Raw genomic sequence first — 27048 nt, 5'->3', positions numbered from 1 at the left:
TTTATCAGCACTGCTTTTCAACAGATAAAAAAATATTTATTTAATATTTTATGCAGGGGATTCTAGTATTTTATGACTTGGTGTGATGCTTAAAGTTAGTTTAGCGCTTCACTGTGTTGTCAGAAAACAGAACCATTAGCACAAAATCAGAAAAAAAACGCTCTGTGGAGCAAGACAATAGCAACATTGATTTGTAAATTGGCATCTCGTGAAGGGTTCAAACGATATGAAGAAGACATTCTCAAGGGCTTTCAAACACGTCAACATGTCACACGTCACTGGCGTCCGTCTAAAACTCAATACACGCCGATTATGATTCCATGAGTGTAACTGTGACTTCTCCACCCACATCACACAACGCTTAAATCCATAATTGTAGCGCTAGAGGAGCATTTCATCCTATGGGATGAAATGCTCACTTTAATCACAATTCCCCTCATATGAGCTGTTCATCTTCTGTGTAGCTACTGAGTCAGCGTTTTAGAAATGCCCGTATCGTGCTTATCTTCTCTGAACCTTACCAGGGCATTCTGGGTGCAAAACCCATTTTAAAACATGTCAGTGAAGGACGCAAGTTGCCTTGGCAACGGACTTGTCGCCCAACTTTATCACCGTGCACTTAGCAACAGAGGCCATACAAACACCTGGTCGACGGCCCACCTGGGTTTTTAGAATCGCTGTCTCTGAATTTATGGATATATGAAGTCTATGTCATCTTTACATTGCCAATGTCGCCAAGCAACACGTATGTAATAATCTTCATAGTCAGTGGCTATACGTTGGCACCTTTTATAGCAAAATAAACAGTTAAACTATTGAAGTAAATGATGTATAGACCAAATGAAAAGAAAAAACTTGTTTTTTTCATTCGATCTGGGGTAAAGACCTGAAATCTTATCTTCTGTGGCAACTCTTATCTTTGTCTACGTACCTTCCAATTAAGATAATGTGTTGCCTGGCAAACACAAAGTTAGTGTTTAAGTTCATCATGGATATGACGATCTTCCTCTGTCCACTTCAATGCATGCCAGTTCCATCTTAAATAACATATAATTTATGTAGGCATTAAATTCAACATGTCCTCTATTCTTGTAGTGTTTCTGGAGCACGAAAATCAAACCATGCCTTCAATGCACACGTGTCTACGTAAGACCTTAAATAATAACATTTTACATTGGTGTTTCTGTACAAAACCTTCTTTTCTACATTCTTTCTACTCTCGTAGATATATCTACATCGGTTATCTATCCTTTTAAGCGCTGATGTATCCATCACATCAGCCTATACTGATACTAGGTTTTCACTGAAGTCTAGTATCGTCCACTCCACGCAGGAGAGCACAACATAACAGGTCACCCCCCATGTAGTCCGAGACCTTTCTTTTGATGCCATCTTTCCCCCAGCGCAGTCAGCAGGTGGCCTGCCGTCCCTCTGTAGCTGGGGCTGTCGAAATAGAGGCCCTATTCCCGATCCACTCGAGGCATGAGGCACCCCAGCATGCCCCCTAGAGAGGAGAGCCTTTTCATCCGCGCTCCTGACCGGCTCCAGGGCGTCCTTCTCGGGCCCATTGTTCGGACAAGTCAGCTGATCTGAAAAACAATACGGAGAAACATGTAAGAGACATGGCTATCTAAGGTTTGCTGGATAAGGCTTGAATCACGAGGTTTAGCAAATCCTTCATCTTAAAGGGACAGTGTAGCTGAAAATGAACATTTAACATTTATTCACCTTCACGTCACTCCAAACCTGTATATTTTTTTTTCTGCAGAACACAACATTGGACCCCATTGACTTCTATTGTATGGAGACAAACTCACATTTCTCAAATGATCTTCTAAAACTGAAAACTAATTTTATTTTTGGTGAACTATACTTTTCTTTTAAGTATTAAGTTTTTGGCATAAAAAATTTAACCGAAAAGTTGGGCTAATTTAGTCCCAAATAGAATAGTACACTATTACTAGTATTTTTAACATAAAGTATATTTAAAATAATATACTTCAACTTTGCTCAACTATACTTAATAAAATGAACTTGAATACTTTTTGATACAATGTTTTTATAAGGCAAGGTAACTTGTAAAAAGTTACAAATCTGGTCATTCTGTCAACAGTTAAAACTCTTTGTTATAATATTGCAGGTTTCGTGTGTCAGCTGAAAAGTTAAACATAAAACATGTGTATTTTTAAACTGTTCACCTAAAACATGAATTTGGCATCGTAACGCGGGCAGGTGTGCGAACGGTTTAATCCCTGTGTGTCAAGTGACCATGCCTTTTTAAAGCCAGTTCTAAAAATAACGCAGCAAAGAGTTTTATTTATCAAGGGCTGAAACTCAATGCCGGTCAGACATTTGCTTTGCATATCAACCCAAAACAAAGTGTCTGCCAGGTCCTAAAATAACACCCAACAGCAGATGAGACCTACTCGGGTTAGTGTTACTCAATATTTAGGGCCATCAGTAAGAGCGCAATGGTCTCCTTGGCTCTGTGATGAAGATTATCTCAAGGGCAATGACAGAAGGATAGGCCGGTGGAACCTTGGCGTGTCCGTGGCAATATGTTTTCAGAAAAAGATGTTCTGGGGCCTTGAGAGACTGTAGTTTATGGGATTCACAAGGTCCTCTTGGGATGTTACAATTCAGCTTTAAATATTAACCCCTTGCACTTTTGGACCTGACATACCTCAGTGGGTTCAGTTTTGTCCCGATGTTGGTACATCAGTCCGTTCTGCTGTGACACTTCACTGTGCTCCTGTGACTCCCGGCGAGTGCGATTTGTTCCTGTTGAAATCTGTGCGTCGTTCTCCCAGCGAGCGAACCCTTTGCTCTTGGATGCTTTACGGTGTGGCCTGTACCTCATCTTTGGGAAGGTGTGTGACCCGCTGTCAGCTATGGCTGCCCAGGCATTCTCAGGCCACATGGGTTCCGTCTGTGTGGCCTGACTGGTGGTGGCTCTCTGCAGCCGTACGGAGATCCGCTGGGCCGAACCCGTCATCAGCGTGATGGATTTTCCCTCTAGATCAGAGCTCGATGATGGTGACAGAGCAGGGAACGTAAACACCTCGTCGTCATCTGTGTAAGATCACAAAGTGATGAGAAACAACGTTGTATTTTCGCATTGTAATAGCTGGTGTGTAGGTGAGCGTTCACCTTTACAGGTGGGCAGGGAGGGGCTGCTGGGTAGAGAGCTGTGGGTAAGTGTCCCAGGTGACACGCTGCCTAATGATGTGGACCGAGGGAGGTGGCGACACGCTAAAACAAGAAGCTCTCGACACTGTTTGTGGCAGTTCACCCCACAGTCTGAAAACAATGATAACACCTTTAACAATAGCAAAATGACATAAGCACATATTTAAACACCACAAGCATTTACAGTTATTTAGGGACATGAAGTTGATATGCTCAAATAGTTTAGTATTAAAGTGATGGTTGACCCATAAATGAAAATTCTCTCATCATTCACTTGCCCTCGTGTCGTTTCAAACCTGTATGAATTTCTTTCTTCTCCAGAGCACAAAAGAAGATATTTGGAAGAATGTTGGTAAACGAACCATGGCGGTACCCACTGACTTGCATTGGTTTTGTGTCCATACATCAGAAATAAATGGGGACTGCCGTTACATTCTTCAAAATATCATCTTTAATGATCCGTGTAGGAAAGAAAATCATTCAGGTTTGAAACAACATGAGGGTGAGTAAATGATGACAGAATGTTCATTTTCTTTTAATCCTGTTTTCTGTTATTTTCCTCTGCTTGTGGTTACATGTAGTGCCACAGTAAGTATATTTGTCATCAGATTTCAGATCAGATTTAGATTCAGATGTTTTATTCTTGAGAAACAGGATGTTTAATAAAACACGCAGCTTGTGCAGGCGTAAAGTTCTGTTGCTGTTCTTTTGTTACCTTTGCACTTATATCCTTGTTTAATAATCCCCCAGAGCTGGACCACAGGGAGAAGAGGAAGGCCATGAAAAGTATAAAAAGAGAGTGAAATATGAGTAAATATGAATTTGGAGCAGGTTGCACGCTGTAATTTGACTATTTGCTGTACACAGACCATCCGTAATAAACAGGATACTTCCACACGTTGCACCCTTCCTGTACAATACAGTGTGAGAACTGAGAACGTGGATCTGTGTGCGCTTGTGTGTGTGTGTAGATATATGAAAGTCTGTTTAAAAGAATGTGTGTTAACTCAGCGGATTCCTGTCTAACCATCTGTGTAAATACAGAACAATTCCAGGAGCACTAACTAAAACACTGTTGTTGTGTATATACACTGTCACTATACGTGTTCTTCTGCCAAGAGCATTTAAGTCCTTGACTGTATTCATACTGTCTCCAACCGTACATCCTTTACCAACAGGAAATGAAATGCATTTACTTTCACATGAAAGGCATATTGTGTAGATATTCTACTTTACATCTACACATCTATAGTATGTGTTTGTCTATGTTTATTGTGTGGTGCTTATTACCATTAGGAGAATATTTTTCTTTTGTATGTTTTACTGAACTTTGCCTGTTTAGTAACTCGGGAGACTCGGTTCTCAGGAGAAACACTGCGGTCATATTTAACCTTTAAACACTGTCTACGGTCTAGTGCAGTTGTGGTAAACTCCTGCTTTGTACACTTGTTTTTGCACACACACACATCTAAAAACTTTGGCTGCACTTCGAGCCTCTAAATTGATGTCTACCTGTTGCATAGCTACCCCAGAATTCATAGTGCTTCCTTACAAGACAAATACAACCAAAACTCACAAATCCGGCACAATGTTCACAGAAAGTTGGTTTCAGGTATGTCATCTCTTGGAAGTTGTGTATAAATCCAGGTCCCATCTTACACTGCAGCAACGGGTTGGCCCGCAGAAAATAAGCCATCATCTCATCTTTACTTATCAATCCATCCCTGAACAAAGAAAGAGATGAAATTAAAAATCTGAAAAATCCAGATTTATAAAACGCAGGATTTATATCTATCAGTTGGCTGTCAGTTCATGACATAATGAATGCATCATTGTAAGTTGAATCGGTCATTGCACATTAAGAGCACACATCGAGAGTGCTTCCTGTGTCACGGCAGCCTTGATGTCTGAATAAAATCGTGAGCCAGTAAGAAAACAGGAGCCCAGGAGAGATGCATTCTCTCACGCGGCACTGATGCGGTTTGAGCGCAGCGTTGCACAGATGAACCTCAGAGGACACCAGGGGAATTTCTGAGTGTATGATGTTGCGTTCATGACTGTGAGCCTGTGCATGCTTGATGATGTGTGTCCTTCACAGGGAATCATTAACCTTTTAACATTGCTGCAGGTCACCCACACTGAGCATCTGCTCATGTTAGAATTTTAACCTTTGCCATAGCAAAAACTACACCTACAGTGAACCCCAAAAAGTATTCATATGCTTTACTAAACATGTCTGAATCTTTCTGAAATTTCAAATTGAAGATTAAACAATTAGCAAAATATAATTCCAGATCCCACATATTTATTTTAATCCTAGTGCAATAGTGCAAAAATATGTCTTAAAGGGATAGTTCACCAAACTATTTTTTTTCCACTCTTGTCATTTCAAACCTGTATGACTTTCTTTCTTCCACACAACACAAAAGAAAATATCATAAAGAAAGTAAGTAACTGAACAGCGCACGCACCCATTCACTGCTATAGTATAGACACTAATGCAAGTGAATGGGTGCCGTTTACCCTTCAAAATATCTACTTTTGTGTTCTGTACACTGTAAAAAAATATTTCGCCATTTAGTTGTTTCGACGTACATTTTTAAGTTGACACAACTTGCATCTAAGTTTGTTCACTCAACTTAGAATTTTAAGTTTTGATTGTCTCAAAGAGTTTATAAGTTCACCCAATAGAGTGTTAGTTGTCTCAACTTAAAAACATTTGTTGAGACAACGTAGTATCCAAATCACGCATTCGCATCATTTGTCTCGAGACTTTGTGCAGAGCACAGTAGACTGAAGACCATTTCAATACCATGTTTAAACTTTACTCTTCTCAAATGTGGTTAGTAACTATGTGTTCATATTGGTTGTAAAACAAATGAAAATTATTGTTATAACTTTAGGGGATGTACTATTTAATAGTGAAAATAATGTTTGCAGCCATTAATTGTCGAGTGGGAAGGATATAGCTGGTTTGCAAACATTTTGGATTTGAAAATAATTTTTCCTACTTTAGATTTATACACATTATAGAAGATAGAACGTCATACTGGTTTGAAATGACAAGAGAGAAATGAAGAAAGAATTTTTATTCTGTGTGAACTATCGCTAACTGTGTCTAAATACATTTTTGTGCCACTCGAAATTAACGTTTACCACAGGAAAATAGATGTGATATGAGTTCATTCAGTTTGATAGAAAAGTGTCAGGGTTACAAGGCTTTACCTCACAAAACATTCTTTCATGTTTTGCTCTGTTTGCAGTGCTAAAACTTTTTACGAATTTTGCTTGGTTTACACTACAGGAACCCTTTGAAGAAATTTCTAGACACACACATTACATTTACCCTGAATTAACCAATAGCATCAGTCCAAACACAATCTCTGCCCAGGTTTATAAAAATACTCACAGACTGAGAGCCAAGAAACACTGTTAGCAGTCTGTCACTGCAGGGGTCTGTTACAGAGAATCACACATTTTCTGTATGTGTATTTCCTACTTACTGATCTTTATCAAGCACACAGAAGGAATCCAAGAACGGGAAATTTGCAGCGATACTCTCAAAATCTTCCTGAGATATGTAACCGTCATGGTCATGGTCGTAGTTACGAAACACAGACTATCCGCACAATAAAAAACAAGAAAAACACAAATTTAGTGAGAGTATATTAGGAAAAGAAAAAAATGTTATTTCATGCACTTTCTGAATAAACCAGACTAGCGGATGACAGTCATGTTGTTTAGCATTTGTATTTGATATCTAAAATCATAGGCATCATGTTGAGGAAGAGAAGTGAAATATCTTACATCCACGACCTTCCTAATATGTTTGTTGACCACAGAAGGATCTGGTTTTGTGGTGACCCCAGATGCCCAATCCAGAGGAGCGAGAGGTTTGTTGGGGGTTGTGGGTGATGTAGGCTGCAAAATGATAAAATATGGTTATTGATGTTATGAAATCCCTCTGGTCTGAGTTTTATAGGTTATTATGAAAATATATCTGTGACCAAGTAGCTTCTCAGGGTGAAGAAAAAAGGATTTCAAATAAAATCAATACAAAATTTTTGAGCCCACTATCACCTCACCTGAGATTTAGGGTTCCGGGGTTCTCTGAGCAGCGACAGCTCATAAATTTCATCCTCTGTGTAGTAAAGGTCCAAGGACAGCTTTACACAAACAGACATAAAATTTAAATTCAAGCACACAAGTTCATTCTTACATTCACCAACCCAATAACCGACCACAAATCTCCAGCATACAAGACAGATTCACGATCACAGTTGTGTTAGTTGAACTCACAGTGAGCAGGTAGATCAGGTCCATGTTGGGCTCCACCTGAGACACGGCGCTCTGAAGCGACACCAGTTCATTAAATGTGAGATACAGCTGTTGCATCTTCACGATGTTAACTTTCCCATCCTCTACCCAGTCCGGGAAGACCACGTGCACTGCGATCAGGTCCTTGAGATGAACGCCCAGTATAGGGATCTTAAACCCTTCGCATTCACTGAAGGCTTTGCGGTAAGCGCAGTAATTGCCGTTGGATGAAACCAGCTCTGTCATTTCATTCCAGATCTGTTAATAGCAGGAAAATCGACAGTTTCTGAAATCAGTCAACTGTTACTGAAAGTAAGCTCTAGAGATTACATTCCAGACACCTCACTTCTGAATTATTAGTGTGTTTCTCATAATGTCTGATAATCTAAAATACTGTCAAAAAGATCTGTAACAGGAATGCCAATATTCTCAAGGGTAGGAATAGAAGTGATTGTTTCGATTAATGTTGTGAATGAACTAAACAGCTGTTTTGCAGTGAGCGCTGCACCTTGGTGACTTCTGGGCTGAGGTGAGAATGAGTTTCCTTCAGACGGGAAATAGAACTGTGACTCAGACCTCCAACCACAGCCATTAAAGTGTTAAAGTTCTGCAGGTGGAGCAGTTTCTGAAATTTTAGAAGAAAGAAAGAAATACAGAAAGATAGACAAATAGTTAGATAGATTTCCATTAGTCCTCATACGATCTGGGGCTTTTCATTTGCATCATAATGACACAAGTGGCATTCTTCCAAAAGCACATCTCTCTTTTATTACTCGAACTCCAGCAACTCAACGGCTCAACACTTAACATGTATTAGCTGACACGAATCGTGCCCAACAGGCCTTAAAACATATACTAAAAGCACAGGCTTTGTACTGAGGGGATGCCTGGGTGCTCTTTACAATAGAGGCGTTTCATACACCCCCAGCGGCGTGAGAGCAGGCAGGCGGCTCCCTCGCACTCTTTCCACAGCAAACATTAACATATCAAAGGGCCTGGAAATGTCATCTTGCTGCTTTCAGAACGCTCTGATGAAAACCGGTTTGCTAAGTGAAGGGTCTCGCATTTGCGTAATCAACGGCACGGTTAGACAATTAGACCGCGTTTCGCTTCAGCTCATAATGCGTTACCCAGAATGCACTTTGACCCTTTATTTATTTGTCAGAACGCAGACCTTTCACCAGATTTCCTGTTTTTGCATTTCCTGTGCTTTCATTTGCTTTCACGTGCTTCATTTCCTTTCTTTGAGCGAGTTGGAAATGTTATAATCCGTTGTGCTTTTTCTGTTAGGAAATGTGCAGACACAGGTGTTAGGGTGGGTCTACCTGAGCGACGTGAATGTACTTGTTGATGACCTCGGCTCTGTGCTGAGGAGTGAGTTTGCTGAGCACCATCAGCTGAACCCACTGAGAGATCCCATTGAACAGTGCGATGGAGCGCTCCAACGTTGGGTTGTCCACCACACAGCCGTGAATCACATAGCTCCGGTAATCTGTGAACTGAAAAAACACACATCGTTTGGAGGGTTTTAATTGAAAGTCCTGTTGCTGAGAAAACATATCTTTGTTACGTTATCTGAAAAACAATACGGGCAGCTGCAGAAGGAAGTTATGCTAACTTCAAAAAACCCTAAACGTCAGCTAAGAATAACAATGCAGAGCAATGGAAAAAGGCGGCAGAACTGATAAGAGAATCAAAAGCGTTCTCATACTCTTTCTCTATCACAAACAAACACGATCTTTGGTGACGCAAGCCTTGTACAGCTGTTGGCTTTCCCAGGTGAAGGAAACACTCTGTTTTTCCATTTCTACTGTGCACACTAACCGATATCCTCCTGATGGACTTGTACTCCAGGAAGGTGAGATGTTCGGCAAGCTCAATGGGTTCCAGGTGATCAAACAGAAGTGATGCTTTGCCCTTCTTCACCTGCTTCTTTCGCTGAGTCAGTTTACGCATCCAGTCATACGAAGGACTGAAAAGACAAACACGTAGGGGATGAAATGCATGTGGAGTGTGCAAAATGCATTTCAAATCGTTTCCTGTTGGTTATTTGAGATTTAGGGAGACATTAAAAAAGACATTAAAGAAATAGCTATTCACCCACGTGTCATCCTAAACATCATTCTTTCATATGTGAAACACAAAAGAAGATATTTTGAGAAATGTTTCATTATCCATACAATGGAAGTCAATATGGCCCCAATGTTTTTGGGGCACCAAGGTTCTTTAAAATTCTTTTGTGTTTTGCAAAAGAAGGAAAGACACATAGGTTTGCAAAGATATGACAAGTCATCCACAGTACTCATGTGATAATAACATGTAAAATATAAAGTGTCATTCAGTGTTAATGAGTCATCAAGTGCAGGTGTCTGCAGGCTTTATGTAATCACTCTCAGACAATCGACATCAAGGATTAGAGCTCATTAGCGCTAGCTTATTCCTTTAGAAAAGGGCGAGATCTGAATTTTTAACAAGGTATTTTCATTTCAATCAAAATGGCACCTGTGCTTAAAGTCAACCAGGTTGATGGTAATGAGACAATAAATGATCGTCATGCTGTGTGCAGATACACAGACATCTGCGTGTTTGTGAGTAAAACTCCACTTACATTGTAGAAATGTCAAGTAATTTAATGTGCTGGTCCCCACCCAGCAGAGCGGCGGCGCCTCTGAACTCTTCTGTAAGGCGGATCAAACCCTGATCCAAATCAAACTCAGCAGGAAATTCAGCAATCCAGTACCTACATACAAACATGAAAAATGTTCCTCATTGAGTGATACCAAATTTTTGGAGCTATGTTAGGCTTTTCCAAATTGGGACAATTCTGAATGTCAAATTGTATCCCAGTTTACAGGAAAAGTAATTTATGTCAAGTAATCCATCAATGTAAATACATGTAGGTGTTCCTTACTTTGATAAATAAAAATATGTCTACATGTTGGCCGATATCGATAATTGCTAATTCTTTAATGTTAGAAACCTTCAAACCGATGACCGATATATTGGCCGATTTACAATGCACCTGAAGTGGGTTCAACCAGAGGAAATGATTAATAATTGATCTCCTTTAATATATAGGCCTGATTTTATTATCAGACGGATAACATTGAAAATAACCGTTTATCCGATACCTATATGGCTAATTTGTGCATCCCTAATTTATAAATGTATTTTAAAATAATTGTATAAAATATAAGTTTATTTTTATATATAATGGAATGGATAAATAAGGCATACAATGTAAAAAAACAAATTATTCACAAGTTTACCGTTTTATTTTGCAGAATTTTCACGTATTTTTTAAATGCAGAATAAAAAAGTCAAATTACAGGAAAAGACTGCAAATTCACAAGTTGGGTGTAAAATGACACCAAAAACATGTATTTTTATTTTACAAAAAAGTTATTTTATGTTTCTTTCTGGCACCCCAAATACCGCAATTGTACAGTTTCTATTACGTGTATTTTAACACAGCAAATTAACAGTAAATGTCCGATGCGGAAAGTCAACTTACTGTATGAATGTGAGTCTTGAATAAATGTTCAGACATATCAAACCATAATTACTTGTGGGAAACTGAGACCTTGAAACACAGTCTGTCTAGACCACAAACGCAAAACACGGCACACTTCTTGTTTATGCAGAAGTTGTCTACGAAGAAATAATTTCAACAACACAAACTGCACTTCAACTTTAAAATATACAACTGAATCACTATGATACTCTGATGGTCCAAAAACAAGACATACCATGCCATAGTACCATTTAAAAAGTATAGTGTACAGTGTATTTCTATGATAATTTGTTTGGTGTCTATGCTCAGTGCAAACAGCTACTCTTATCAACTACAAATGTAAAATCTTCATGTCCTCAACTGTCTTCAGTTAAGTCTGGGAAAGGAGCTGTTTTCCTGTGGACCCCTACAACACAACAACAGCTGCAATCTAATTGGACATATCAAATAAATATCAAGGCTACATATTGAAGCAAACAAGGTTACTTCTTCCCCCAACAGGAAGCCGTTCCACAAAACAGTGACCTCCTCCATGATGTTTTTGTTTGGTGAGTGTCACAGAGATGCCGGAGAATGGAGCGGATGAAGCATGTTTATGTCAGACGTTTGTCTTTCTATTATTAATTATGTAGATGTTTTGGACTGCCAGCCTCACTCAGGGCACTGCGAAACAAACACATTCTGTTTTTTGCTTTTTTGTCTTTTGAGGCACAAACATCAGATGTGTGCCCAGCATGAGTCAAAGTGACATCATTCAGATATATGGTAATAACACAAGAGTGTGTGCGTGCCACTGCGTGAATGTGCGACAGCAATGACAGTAGGGGTCAAATGTCATCAGGCATATGAGTTTTGTATTTAACCGCAAATTATAACACTGATAAGTTCCTCTGACCACTTTTTCCCTATTTTGTCTTGTCAGAGACATAAACTGTATGTTCCCAAAAGCAAGCACTTCTGCTAAGGTTTTTTCCTTTCCTTTTTTTAATAATTATATAAAACAAATTAAGTTATTTTGAAAAGTATTAGTTGTATCCGTATTTAATACATTTTGCATTTAACAAAACGAGGCTGAGTTCTCACAAAACATCTTCATTTTGCAGTATAACATTTCTTTGTTATACTTATACGAAGTTTAAATTAAATTGTATAATGTTGCTTCAGACTTTTGTTCTTAAAAATATCCTGATCCTGGAAGACAAACTTGTGGTTATGGCAAAGCGACAGATCGGAGTGCAGGCAGACAGATGTGGACAGAGATGAAAGAAAAGGTGGCCTGAGGAGATGCGCCCTGTGAATAATGGATAAAAGAATTGCGGAATCATTCTTTGTCCATCCACTTAAACAGAAAATGTCCACTGTGGACAAACGTCCATCTGAAGGAGCAATGCTGTCCTTGTGACATCATCACTCTAAGCACAGGCGACAGTCATGCTGCCCTCAGAGAAAGAGAGGGAGAAAAGGAGGAGAATAAGAAAAAAAGAAAACAAAAATAAAAGCCTCCTCACAACAGTTTCTGCCACTGGTTGTTGCCTAGCAATGCAAGTAAGCACCATACATGGTTCAGAGCAGGAAACTCAAGAGGAAATAAACTGTACGTTTACATCAGTTAACAAGAGATTGTTTCATTTACCTCATTAAGTAACAGATCTTCAGTCGTGTGCTCTTGCAGTCGTCTCCCTGACAGTCACGATACGTGATGGAGAGTCAAGGAGTTTTGCTGGGGTGTTAAATGGAGTAACATGCTGCAGTATGAATGGAGTATGGCTCCATTCACATGCCCAAAAAGTTAGCTCAAGCACATTTTAAGCACAACATTGCACATTTGTTGGATTGCTAGGACATTTGTTATAGTAAAGGGACCTGATTTACTTCCATTAAAAATGACATGATTAGCCAGACATTGTGAAAATGGATTGTAAGATCTGTGAAAGTGTACAACATCATTTTATTGCATACACCTCTTGGTTCAATTTTGTATGTACAGTAATACAATATCAATTTTTAAATGTGATTCAAGTGTCCAAACTTTTTGGACGACTATACACACATGCTCTGGATCTGTCACTCAAACACAGTCACACTGAGCTGACACAGGATATATAATCAGAAGTTTTCCAGCGAGCTCGGCAGAGGACACATACCAGCGATGCATCAGCAGAAGGGTTCGAGGAAGCTGATTGTCATGAAGCTCCCCTTCATCGTCTACAGAAAGGGAGAGAAAGAGATTACAAGATAGAAAGAAGAGAGAACACAGAAGACAAAGAAGAGAGAAGAGAAAAAGACTGTCGCATCACACAGCTCACCCAAAAGAACAATTCTGTCATTATTTATTGAGAAGTTCAGATGTTGTTCCAAACCTATTTTTATAAACCTTTCTTTTTGTGCTGAGCTCAAGATATTTGGAAGAATATTTGTAACCAAACATTTCTCTGGCACGATTGACTACCATAGTAGAAAAAACTACTATGGTAGTCAATGGTGCCCCAGAACTAATTGGTTTCCAATATGCTTCAAAATATCTTCTTTTGTGTTGAACAGAACAAATTCATTTATATGGCTTGGGAACACCTTTAGGGTGAGTAAACGATGACAGAAGTTTGGGGTGAACTACCATAAGAATAAAAAAAATACTATTTGTAACGTCAATTTCTCTTTATTTTATAGAAATGTATACTTTACAATATAAACAACGAAAACTATTATTATTAGAAATCTAATGTAAGTTAGAAAACGTAATCTTATCCAGGCGCGGTTCTAGGGTGACTGGAGATCCGGAGCTTAGACCATAGACGTCCCTAAATATGTCAGAACACAAATTTCGCATCTAAAATTTTTTTTTCGAAGCACTGTATGTGGTCTGCCGTTTCTTAGCAACCATGAGGCAAAGGATAAATGGATAGAACTAAAGAGTGTGCCGCACCACATGCGCACATTAAAATAACAAAATTCCACATGCAAAAGACGCGAAATGTTAACGGTTTAAAAGTTATTTATACAGGGCATGGTCATAAAAACATTTGGGGCTTTACTTAAAACATTCGGGGCTTCAGCCCCCTTAGCCCACCCTTAGCGCCGCCCCTGATGTCTAATGACATTTTCAATTGTTTTAAAAGATTCTATTAATGACTGAAAATTAAATAAAGTTTTGCCAAAATGTTAAACATCACTACAGATTTTTATTTAACAATAATATTTTATAGATTTTTTATAGGAATGTATATTTGACAGAAATAAATATATCCAACTTTGAAAAATATTGACATTTTCGTTCCTTTTTAAGATTTTTTTAATGACCAAAAAAGTACATTCAGTTCCTCAAAATGTAATGCTTCAAAAGACTGCAGAGAGTCTGATGAGATCACAATCAGCAGCCAATTGCAATGAATGCTTATTATCAATAACAATGTGAACAAATGCACAGATCTCACAAAAAAGTTTGTGAGACATTTGTGAGAATCAGCAGTACCTTTCACTCCTCATACTACACAAAATATTACAACCACAAATTAGTATCTTACCAAAGAAAATCTTTAAAATAAAACGGCAATATTCCTTCTCTAGTAATCACTTACCAAATGCTTGAATACAGGCCTCCCGCAGCAGCTCCAGGGAAGCAGCTTTCCCCAGCGTAAAGGACCCCATGACCTCCTGTCCAACCTGACCTCACTGAGTCATCCAGCTCACTGCCATCAGGCACTCCGCACCTCTTCTCGACGTCTCTCGTCCAAATGTTCTCAGTGTACTACACAGGAGAACTGGTTTCTATGTGTCTCACTGTAAAAACAAGCCGCAGTAAATAATCAACTGTGCCATAAAGCCATTCAAATGATCTGTATTGATATAGCATGCATACATATTATGAATGAACTATTGTTTGTTTAGTTCCTCTGAGAATTCCCTATGACAGTTATCAAAATTTCATCTCTCGCAGGAACTCCGTTTGCATGATTTTACATGGCAGATCACGATCCACGCAGATGGCATGGCATCATTCTGGCTGTACGTACAGTACACTACCTGATTAGAGCTTAGATAACAAGAAGCTGTCTCAACACATTCCTTATCATCAACAGTGCTTGTTCACATTTGAAGTGTAACTAGAATTTGCTTCCATTGTCGAGTTGTTTTATTTTGGTCTTGATGTTGTGCTGTATACATAACTCTTCCGGCTGATGTGTGTTTTTTCCTGTATGATTTATCCATGCAATCAAAATGGGGGGCGGAATCGGTGTAATTTTAGATTTAGGTTTATTCTTAACCGGTATTTAACAAGTAACGGTTTACAATAGTTTCATTTGTATTTTTAATAATGCAAGCATAAACTAACAATGAAAACTTCTACAGCATTTATTCATATTAGTTCATGTGAATATGCATTTTTTTTAAACAAATTGCAACTGCTTACATTGGTTAACAGTGAAGAAACGTGAACAACTATTTTGGCCCTGCTGAAAAAACAATAGAACCCTTCCCATAACACAAAAAATGGTATTGTATAGGCTTGAATGGAAACTATAATGGTGTATTCTGGTATGTGCTGTATTCTACTGATAGGATGCTATCTCGCAGAAGGGAACTGATAGGACACCATGAATTCCTATGAGAATAATGCTCAATTTTGTAATGGTTGAAATGGAAAAAGCTCATGGGTTCATAATGGTATTTGAATGAAAACCATTAGAATTTTTCTGATGTTTACCAATTAACCCTGCAAATACAAGCACTGCAAATCAACTCCCGTCATAACACCATGAACAAGCCAAAGTTATGTGTGGACTTCACAGAGGTTAACCGGTTGTTGTGATGGGTGAAGGGGTCAGGTTAATCTCAAGAGACATCCAGGCTGCATTATGCGTGATGTTAAACAGACCACATGAGCGAGATACACGTGCAAGTGGAGCACCTGCTGTACTGTCAATAACTTTCTTCGAATTTCATTGCCGTTGCCTTGGAGACAGCCTTTTGTGATGTCATCGATAACCCCTTGAATGGAGGGGGTGAGGGAAGTTCAAATGACTTCAGATGATGGAATCTACGCCAGGGATGTGTCTCTGACGCAATCTCGCCGTGGAAAATGCAAAATAACGTCAAAAAACCATCCATCGCAAGCCACTGACGAAAAAATCTAATGAATTTTGATACAGCGACAATGCTTTGATATATATTGCCCCGATCCACATGAAATGCATTTTAAAGTACACCTGAACAAAAGAGCTCCCTGACCGGAGAGATGAAGGGTCCAGCGCTGTGGTTATAAATATCACCGTCTAATTTTTACCCATCTCATCTGTGAGAACTGACGGCAGGAACCTGTCCAGACTCGCCTCTGCCGACCCATATGCACAAAACAACACTTACACAACTATCAAATTGGCTCATCAAATTATTTTAACTTGTGATATATATTCGTATTTACAGGTTTACCGTTAGATGTCAGATCTTTTGTTTAAGCTCTTAAAATTTCAGTTAACAAATTTTGATGATTGCACATCACGCTCACACAATTCTCACAAAACCTGTCTCTGTTCCTGTAAACACATTCATAACATTTTCTCATCATTTCCTTTTGACACTAGCTCATTTGACACATTTAAAGGGACTTTCTCACTCATGAGAGAAAAACTCTTCTATAAAAGCTGGTTTACAGGTTGCAAACTGCATTCACCATGTTGATATTATTCATACATTTACTTTATAAAGAAATATGAATACAATCTTAATGCACCTTTAAGCTAAGTGAATATAAAACTTCCTCTTTCTGAGCTCTCTGTGTGAATTCTTTAAAAATAGACAAAGACATTTATAAGCTTGTGGTTATGGCAAAGAACTGCTAGCTGCAAAATATCGGCTGACAGTTGCCTTAAATTTTCGCACAATATGAGGCTATTAAAGTTCCAACAGTGCAAGATGGTTTAAACTTCTTTAATGACAAAAAACATCACAAACAAATGCTATTTAACTTCATAAATGCATAAAAGTGTTGAAGAGCAATTCATAGCAAAACAGAAAGCGTGAGAATTACTCATTGAGAAATCGCAGGACTCACAACTTGAATGTGATGAATATGATGACCTCAACAGTGTACAAAGAAAATTCAATCAAAGACACTTTCCAGAGATATCAATTTAAGGAGCCTAACACAAATTTCCAGGTTCACTTACCCCAAATTTTTCAAATTAACAGGAGCGAGTCTGAATAGTAAAGTGTAACTCCCTCTATCTATTGTGGTTCAGGAGGAATGGAGAACTCCTCCAGCAGCACAGAATGTGATCAGCTGACTGACACCATCCCACTGTCCTCCACGCCAGTTTGTAAACACCAACGCACATCAGACGGCCATATGACGGGAGCATGACGGCCAATCAGAGTGACAGAAGGGCTCAGAACACGAATGTCACAGAGACAGATAAATACGAATGAGAGAGAAAGAGTGAGGAAGAGAAAAGAAGAAAGAGAGAGGAAGAGGGTTGGTTGTGTTTGTTTGGAGACATACAACTGTATTTTTCTTTCAGGCACACGTGCCCTGTGTACTACACTGAGAATTTAGCTTGATTACGCATTTAAGCATCATCACATGATCGAGAGAGTAGCTGTGCTGATATTGAGTACACCAACACAATTCTGACAAACAAACAACAGGCAATAAAAGCATCTGATGTGAAGCGAGGAGGACAGAATGTAAATGCAGCAGATGTGTCTGCCTCTGGCAGCAAAAATCAAACATCTGCTCTTTATATGTATGTGTGTGTTTCTGTAACCAGATAAAGGTGTTTTTGGTGAAATAGTCTTTAACTTTTGCAAACTCCCACCAAGCCTCAAGAGAGGTCACACATATTAATACCTCGATATGACTGTTGACAACCTATCTATTGGTGCACTTGGAATAACAAACAACAAAAAATAAATTTTTATTTTATATTTGGCACTTACGAATTTCTATTTAAAAGCAAGAAAAGACAAACCGGAACACATGCTTCTCTTATGACAACTCAACAGCTCTCCTAAATTGAATGAATTATTAACTTCCTTATCCATGTAAAGAAATGGACCGAAATTATAATTTTTATGACGTTATTAACCATCTCAAAAAATTAATTCATCTTTACTTATTTTAACTGAAGAAAGTTGTATAATAATGTATAATAGAAAACACTTAATTTCTACATTTACTCAGTCCAATGCAAAGCATGAGAGCTGGAAATCTTCAGTAATGGTACATTAAGTCGATTGCTATAACTGAATTGTTATAACTTTGATGTATGTGCTGTCGAATCGATTACAAAATAAATATTTGTGTTTACATATTTTTTTTGCAGGGTGTGTATTTTTATATATATAGTGTATGTGTATGCATGTGTATACATAGATGGTTTCATCGGGTGCATGCGCTGGCCCGAAGTTAACTTGTTTGTGTTAGGTAATAATATATCAATTTATTTTAGATTGAAATTATACTGATATTACTTCATATTAATATTTTATTCAATATTAATTGAATTAAATTCAATTGAAACTACTCAACAGTGTTTGATTCTTTGCAGATGTTTGTAGGAAATTAAGTTTGGGCCACATAACATTTGTTTATGTTGATGGTGCTGAAACCATCTGTAACAAATATTTACAGTAATACATATATATACTTTTATATATCAAGAACATAATTTACATTATGTATAAATGTAAATATATATTACTCATGTTTCATAAATATATACATACATGTATGCATGTTTGTATATTTCTACATATACTGTCACACATACATAAAGACAAACATTTATTAGGATTATTGACAGATTATTTAATCCACATTTGACAGCACTATTTGCTTCACAAAAATTAATTCACAAAACATTATTAATTAAAGTATCGTTCTTTACACTTACAAATGCAAATAGTTCATTTTTGAGAGCATGACTGGCAAGATTAGAACTACCCAACGTCTATTAACCAGTCCAACAGAAATTAATCTTCATCACCTCATTTCACTGCTTTATGATGCTCTCCAAATCCCTATTGCTAATACAGACAAGAAAGAACGTGACACACTCACATGCGCACCCACAAAAACGTTAAAGCTCTCATGCGGATAAACACACACACACACCCATCTCGCACAAATGAGCCATTCACTCAACGCCAGAGACCTGCAATCAGCAAATGAGTTACCTCTCCACAACCTCATTATCAGACAGTCATCTAAAGCTTCAGCCCACATAGACAACAGACGATTATCTCTGACAATCTCTCTGTAAAGCCTGATTTACTACAGATGAACCCAGCAAACACAAAACACAACACGACCAGAACTTCCAAATCAAATTAGTGCACTCCAGCTCGAGAGTCTGGTTAACTTGTGCACTTTTGAGATATATTTCTCTTTAAACCATAAAGTCTTTATTTCTACAGACGACGTATTGAATATACAGTATAACTTAAAATAAACCTTTGGATTCCTTTCGTTACAGTCTATCGAGGGTATTTACCCTTGTATCTCGCAGAACCTGACTTTGTTTTCTACTTTGGAGAACAAAAGAAATTATTTACAGCAGAATATCCAATCCGTTCGTTCCTCATACAAAGATTTTCAAGTCGAGATGAATCATATGAATCGGTAAATGATGACAAAGCTGTTGTCTGACTTTAAGACTTTGAATATATGCTGTATAGATAATCTTTATGATGCTTTATGATAGACAACTGTAATAAAGCTTACCTCATAACTTTCATTGAGTGGAAGAAAGCAAGTTAGATATTCTGATATTTTGGTGTTTCTAGAAGGAAATCATACAGGTTTGGACAGACGCGAGGGTAAATAAATGACGAAAGATTTTTTTGAGCTACTGTCTCTTTAAGAGTATCTGTCTCAAATGGGGCTGTGAACATCCTGCCACACACTGCAAAGTGACCAAGCAGGAGCTAGAGTTTGTTTGAAATTGCCATAGGCCCATAGAAAAAGCTCAAAACAAAGTAATCACCCAGAGGAACAAGATGTGGATAATTCATGAAACAGTACCTGTCACTTGTTCCTCACTCTGACATGTAACTTCCTCAGCCATCTCAAACTGAGAACAACGTTGATGCTAACTTTCTTTTACAGTAACATTTACAGTCGCTCGACTGGTCGGTAGTTTGTTTCAACATTAAAGACTGGGATCTGAAGCCAAAATGAGTCCTGTTGAGAACCTGGGCAAGGTCATCTAATTCATGACACCTTTGAAAAGCGTTAAAACACAGTTGGATGCAACTAATATAGAAACTGCTTTTCCTCACAATCGGAAATGTAGCTGAGATGTATAAAAGGAACGGTTCTGCAGCCGATTTTATAGCCTTTGGCTAATGCAAGACACAACAGAAGGGCTTTTGAACACAGTTCAAACACAGTTCTTTGAATTTCATTTAAGTTCTTTGAATATCATTTAAACGAGCAGTTCACCCAAAAATGAATTTCTTCGTATGAAAAAAAAGTGTAAAAAATTAAACCTCGCAACCTCATATTGTATTCCAGAAAATCAAGCCGTAGACCTTTGGAATGGCTAAGTTTTTGAGTGCACTATTTTGTCCGACAAAAGAATGGGTTACAGTGAAAACGTAGTAATTTAAATCTTAGTAACACCGCACATGCAGAGAAAGAAAAGAGATTTAAATTCATTTGCGTATTAATGAGACTGAGAGAGAATATCACAGAGCTTAGTCCTATGTGAACATTCTGTGAGAGGACCTGTGAACACCATGTGGCTCTAGTGAATGTGAGAAATCTCTCTTCTCTCTCTCTCTCTCCCACATTTCACTGATGCAGATGGAGGGATTGTTTGTCTAAATGGTGAGTGGACTTCCTTCTATTCTGGCCTTTTCCTGTCTGTGTAGCAGGCGTCCCTGTGCCAGTCTAAAAATACTCCCAAACACACCGTAAACTGGAGCCCAGTACGCAGGAACCACGTCACAATACACTCAGGGGTGTGTGTGTGTGGGGGGGGGGACTGGGGGGACCACCAATCTGTCCTTTTGTGTGTGTGAAAGACGGTTTGAGAGAAAGAAAAAAGATCATTAGTGACAGACAATGGTCAAGAAGAATGTTATCCTTGTATCATTGCTATCTAGTGTTGCCAAATCCTGCAAAGACAAACAGGTAAACAAGACACAAAAAAGGAGATGTGGTTCGTGTTAAAAGGAAATTGCTTAATTTCTTTCATTTCATTTATTAAACTTGCATGATGATTAAAGCACTTAATCTGATTAACAAGCAAGCGTAAATCACCTTTCTCGTGTATGTGAGAAAAAGACGAGAGAGTGCATTCAAGCATATTTGGGGCATCAAAATGGGTGGAAGAGAGAAACGGACTATAGTGGTTAATAATGACGTTATGTAGAGTGCCGTTTGAACAGCAGGTGGGAGGACTTGACAGCTTCCATTAGTGGTTTGTCACACTCCATTGTACAACAAATGTAAAGTACTATCCTGCCCGAAAGCCTATTGTATTCTGCAAATAAACCCACAACTTCCATATTTTTCTGCAACATCATAAGAAATAAACCCAATGTTGTTTATTTTCAGTGGACCTGGCAACCCAGTTACTGCCCTGTTCCTATGTTTACCGCACTCTTTATCTCAGCGGTGCGAGTCAAATAAAGACAGGCTTTTTTCCAGTCGCTGGCATTTCAACAGGATGTCATAGACACAGTGGATCTGCGTCACGTCATTTCCGCCTCCCCGAAAATAATCAAACCCCAGTAACTGTGGCTTCAATAAACAGCCTGACCTTGATCTCATCTCATTGAAAGCCGCAAACAATTGCAAATACATCAAACTCTCAGCCTGAACAACAGCGGGGGACATTAACTCCGTGCACAAACAATGGACGAGCCCAGTTCTCAACTCTCTTTTGTTTTAAAGGGCCTCATTTTAGCCAAGTGGATGATATTTTTACCGTCGCGACCACATCATGCAAAAATTCAAAGCTTTTTTCCTGGATCAAGCTTCTATTCTTTGAGGGGATGAGCCCTTCTAGTTACCATGGTGAGGCGAATTTATTCTGAGACAATAGGACTTACCACCCAGCGGGCATTCATTTAATTCCCGATATTTACGGGCAGGAATTACTCACAGTTAACCGATCCCCCATTTTCTCAACCACTGGCTCGATTCAATGTCTATTTTAGTTTGTCTAAGCGAGGTATGAGCTCTATAGTTTTGTGGTTTATGTACGCAAGACTACGGTGTAAAGATACGGTTTCAGAACGGAAGAGCTTTGCACAAGTTATGGCTTGGTTACACTCAACTTGCAACAACTGAATTTAACTCCAAGTTTCAGGTGAGTCGACAGTCACCTGGTTTGAAGAACTACTGAATGATCCGAGCTCTTCCCCTCAAAACTAAAAGACTGTGAGACACATTAAATGCAGCCAGTATTAAACCCGGGACTAGGTTAGGTTTATTAGAAAGGGGAATGAGACAGTGGTAAAGGAACTGGGAGTGAGATTTTCTGCCCAGTCAGATAGTAAACAGGATGACAAATTCATGTAATATTTACATGGTACTCATCACTACTTTACAGTACTAACATTCATATTGTTTATGAACAGTAGCATGATACATGGCAACACTGAAAGACCCTTATCTGTAAGTTATTAAGTGTGTATATGCTTTGTGTGTGTCACTAGCAGCTGCTTTTATATCCTCCTTCCTGCTCTTTCAAAAGGGACCATCATGTTTCGTCTTCTCGAATCTAAAAAAGAACCTGCTAAACAAAAACAATGAGCACATATCCTGCTTCGCCAACCAGTTTGTTTCCCACTTTCAGACTGCTTGCTCTTCCACTGTATAAATAAGACTATGTGGCCGTCTAGCTGAGGGCTGTGCCATGTTAAAATCTTTGCTATTTTTTGGAACGATGATCCTGAATTCTCTTTAAAAACATTTACAGAAACATTCTTCAAAATTCCTTGAAAAGTGATAAAACACCTGTTCAAGGTCAGAAGGTTTCACTCTACAGTCATATTTTATCAGAAAACATACTATACAAATAATTCTTATCAAACGTGAAACTAGGGTAAGACCGAGCAGTTTTACATTCTGTGTAGCTTTGTAATATACAAATTTTCAAAGATTGCATGATGCCGTGTGACATTTTGTGACACTCACAAAAGGTACGGGGCATTACCGACTGCGTACGTGCGACTGAGAGAGTTTGTGCATGCTGAATATAAGGAAATGTTACAGGTGCACTTTACATAAATAAACCACCATTTTACACGCTTATAACACAGTAGCATTTGACACAGCTGAGGAGAGTGCTGATACTGCTCATTACTGAGCAGGTGAGAGGTGCCACCGATCCGGATTCAGGTATGAAGTGGTTTCTACCGTATGAGATCAGCGGGAGAGGAGAAGGTTTTGATCGGAGCTGAGTGCTTTTTGGTGTATCTCATTCACATCATGGCATTCAGTTGTAACTATGTGTGTGCGCCTGCCTTCAGGAGGCAAAGGATCTCAAAACCAAGAGATCTTTAAAGAGGAAGAAAAAAAGGAAGAGCAATCTTTCTTTCATGAATAAAGAATTATTCTTGTTATTTTTTAAATAGAAACTGCACCATCTATAATGACTGCTATCATTGAGGACCAGATCAAAGGACCACAGGACCCTGGGGCACAAATGTCACAAGAACGCCCCAAACCGCCCGGTGACGTAATGCAACACAATACGACGTTCACTGTAAACGCACAACCCCGTCTTTACATAGACAGAATCATGTAAAATGTAAGAGGCAACTTTTTGTTAGACATTAAGGGGCGGTTTCCCGGACAAGGCTTTAGTCTAGTATCAAACTAACTTAAATGTGAGAGATGCCTTGATGAAAAACAACTTGCACTAAGATATCTTAAACTATATCACTGTGGTTGTTTTGTCTCAAGATGCACACAGTAATGTTTTTTTGTAAAGTATATGTTTTTTAAAACAACTTTATTAGTAATTTAACTAAGGCCTAGTACTGGTTTAAAGGTCTCCTCCGACGACCACTTTCAACAAGTTGGTATGATTTATTAGGGTCTTCAGAAATGTCTGGAACATATTTTGCTTAAAAACACGAAACCCTTCTTGCCTCGTCAAAAATAGCTCTGGTCACAGCAACCTGTTTTGGTGCATGTCTCTTTAAATGATGAATTTGAAAGACTTAGAAAGACTTAGAAAGACTTAGCTCCCTTCGGTATCATATGCTCACGCTACCCTCCTATATATACGGTACATTTACGTCAATTTTGATTGTTGATATTGATAAATACTACTCACATCAGAAGTTTTATAACGTTCAATCCGTCTCAATACCTCTTGAGGAACAACTTTGAAGCTAATCCTGTTTGTACTGTCCCAGGTTGAAAAAAGCACTAGGGTTTGAAATGATTCGCGCAAACAAGCAGGTTTTTACTTATGGTTTCTGAGGGATTTAAACTAAAAATAAAATAAATCCACTCCTCTCTCTTCCTTGTTTGGACTCTGTGCAGCGACTACATTGCATGTTGTCCACTAACTTTAGGCAGGGTGGACCTGTGTAGAATTTGGACATCACAACCGGAGCGAAATCTGAACGGCTCGATTTCTCACACGCTTGCAGGGAAAGGCACACCAAAACCAACTTACTAGGTTCTTATTTTTCACGTTTTCTGGGTTGCTAGATGCACCGGGGACCCGATTATAGTACTCCTTCATATGATGTCTCCATTAAGATAATCCTTGTACTGAAAACCGCCCCTTTATGTTTTTTTACTCCAGCGTTAGTCCTTATGCAGGATGAGGTATTAGGGCCCCTGAGAGTCTGGGGCATCTGTCCCACATAGCCCTTTGGTAATCATGCAGTGTTAGCAAATTTTTCATTGCAAAACAGATGCATCGGAGACAGAGTAAGGTCACCGAATGCACATATTGCTCATATCAGCAGTGTAAAAATGTATAAATATACAGTACATTAGTAAATCTAGAGTTGGTCACATTGATACAAACAGGAGAGTGATATGCAAGCTCAACCACACACAACTATAGACACACTAACTCTATAAATAGCTTGCCAGTTTACTGGAAACAGGAGTTATGGCGTGGCGCAACCGTTCTGCAAATAACATTGATAACAGGAGAAACATACATAATAGAGAAATAGATGTGGTCAAACTCAGAGCTATAAAAAAAGACGGTAATCGAGGTTGAGTGACAATGAGTACAGACACCTAGCTGCACTTGCTGCTCAGTAACAAAACCTCTGTGAATCTGTGTGTGTGTAAAAGTTAAATATTACAGACTCCTGGCATGCTCCACAGACTTTCAGCACACAGAACAGAGAGGGTTAGACTAGTCCGTTGTTTTATTTTGTCTCTGTTGCTTCATGCAAATAATCTATTGTACAATTTATGATATTACGCTCTTCATTCAAATAGGAATGTTAATATACGACATTAAGCAAAAATGTTGTACAGTAGTTGTTTTACCCAGCAAGCATTTCACATTTAGTGTGTGTCTGTGTTACTATATGTGTGTCTGTGGTTAATTCCTGCACAGGAAAACACATCAGAGCACTTCACAGTTGCACGTCAACTCTATCGTCAACACTGAATCCTGAAGGCCATCCATTAACACTGGGATGTATTTAAAACTAACAAAATGAGTAAAGAATAATGAGGCATGAGAAATGTTTCATCTACCGGCGTAAAATATCTTCACACATAAAAACATAGAACTGTCAATAAATCCAGATTCTTGTGGGAGTCAAAGTCACTTTACTGATTTATTTTTACGCTGTGTGGTCGAGATATACTGAGATAAACCAAAAGAGACGGAGAGCGTGGGTTTGAAAGGAAGAGTCAGTCTGTGTGTACATGTTTGAGGGTGAAAATCAGAGATCACAGATGTCCTTGGGCCATGGTCGTTTCTGAGACTTACGAACAAGAGTTTAAACTAAACTACAGCTTCAGTTCTCTTATACAATTACAATACGGACTAAAACCAGCAGTCTGCCAAACCAATCTCTCTCTTTCTCGCATATACACATAAAGACCTTTGAAGCTATATTAATGAGGTCATCTCATACAAACAATGGTTTTTATACCGAGCGCATGATATTTACAACTCCCTCCGAATGAACCTTACCCTCACGCGAACCGGTTGACATTACTAGATTGTAAAAATTATGATTTGGGTTATTCAAAAGCATTTAACACGGTGAAGACCCTTTCACACACACACTCGCAAGTTTCGGACCTTATTTTTATGACACAAAATTTGGCTTGCACAATTATTCCACACATACTTTATTTGCACAACGTGATAACTAACCCAGATGATAACTCAACACCTCTTCACGATCCAATATCTGTTTCACAAACATAACATTTCTTGTCCACACAGGACAAGAAAACACAACGTCTGTGACCTCAAAATTCCATAGTTGAATTGAAACCTGCTTGACCGAAGAGTGTGTAATGACAGTCTGTACTTTTCAGATAATCACAGTAACATCTGACAGCAGCTCACGCACATTTCAAAAGAAACTCATGTCAGATATGTTACAGTTTATCATCATTTCATGTATTACCACAGAACCACCGTCTATCGGGGTATCTAAACCAAAATGGATTTTGGGTTGTAAGGTATTAAACTGTTAAACAGTTTGTGATATGTGATCAGTTTAAAGGAATGAAATCTTACCTGGCCGTGCAGATCTGTGAAGCTCTTTTGACTCAGCATATGAATCATGTAATGTAGTTCTTTGCAAGTTACAGCCTCCCTCTGAAGAAGTAAGCACACAGTATGTAGAGACTGTCAAACGCTGCACACACACTAGTTAGTGACATCAAAGCACAATCAACAGTGTGGTGTGCAAGGCAGGAGCATGTGATATTGACCACACATACATGCACACACAAATGCACGCCGACACTCCTCCCCTCTGCTTCTCTGGCACTGCCCCTGCACTTCATAACACTTCCATTTAGTCCCGCCCCTCATTTCCCCTTCTCTATCTTCCCTGCATCAATCATT

The 27048-nt window shown here is 38.7% G+C and overlaps 1 protein-coding gene across 1 annotated transcript; it reads right to left on the bottom strand.

Moving 5' to 3' along the window:
• On the bottom strand, nucleotides 1-26887 carry rasgrp3 (RAS guanyl releasing protein 3 (calcium and DAG-regulated)). The gene is made up of 17 exons (XM_056767498.1): nucleotides 26716-26887; nucleotides 14596-14797; nucleotides 13123-13225; nucleotides 12654-12716; nucleotides 10115-10246; nucleotides 9331-9478; nucleotides 8832-9005; nucleotides 8015-8131; nucleotides 7489-7764; nucleotides 7275-7355; nucleotides 6997-7110; nucleotides 6693-6808; nucleotides 4766-4913; nucleotides 3905-3941; nucleotides 3151-3300; nucleotides 2684-3072; nucleotides 1-1589 (listed from the first exon to the last, which is right to left on the bottom strand). The coding sequence occupies exons 2-17, from the start codon at nucleotides 14663-14665 to the stop codon at nucleotides 1581-1583; spliced, it is 2127 nt and encodes a 708-aa protein (XP_056623476.1). The 5' UTR covers nucleotides 14666-14797; nucleotides 26716-26887; the 3' UTR covers nucleotides 1-1580.
• Nucleotides 26888-27048: the final 161 nt, after the last annotated feature.

Source organism: Triplophysa dalaica, chromosome 15 (assembly GCF_015846415.1).
Source record: "Triplophysa dalaica isolate WHDGS20190420 chromosome 15, ASM1584641v1, whole genome shotgun sequence".
Classification (NCBI taxonomy): domain Eukaryota; kingdom Metazoa; phylum Chordata; class Actinopteri; order Cypriniformes; family Nemacheilidae; genus Triplophysa; species Triplophysa dalaica.
Note: the sequence above shows the minus strand (reverse complement) of the source record. Positions and strands in the feature narration are given on the sequence as shown.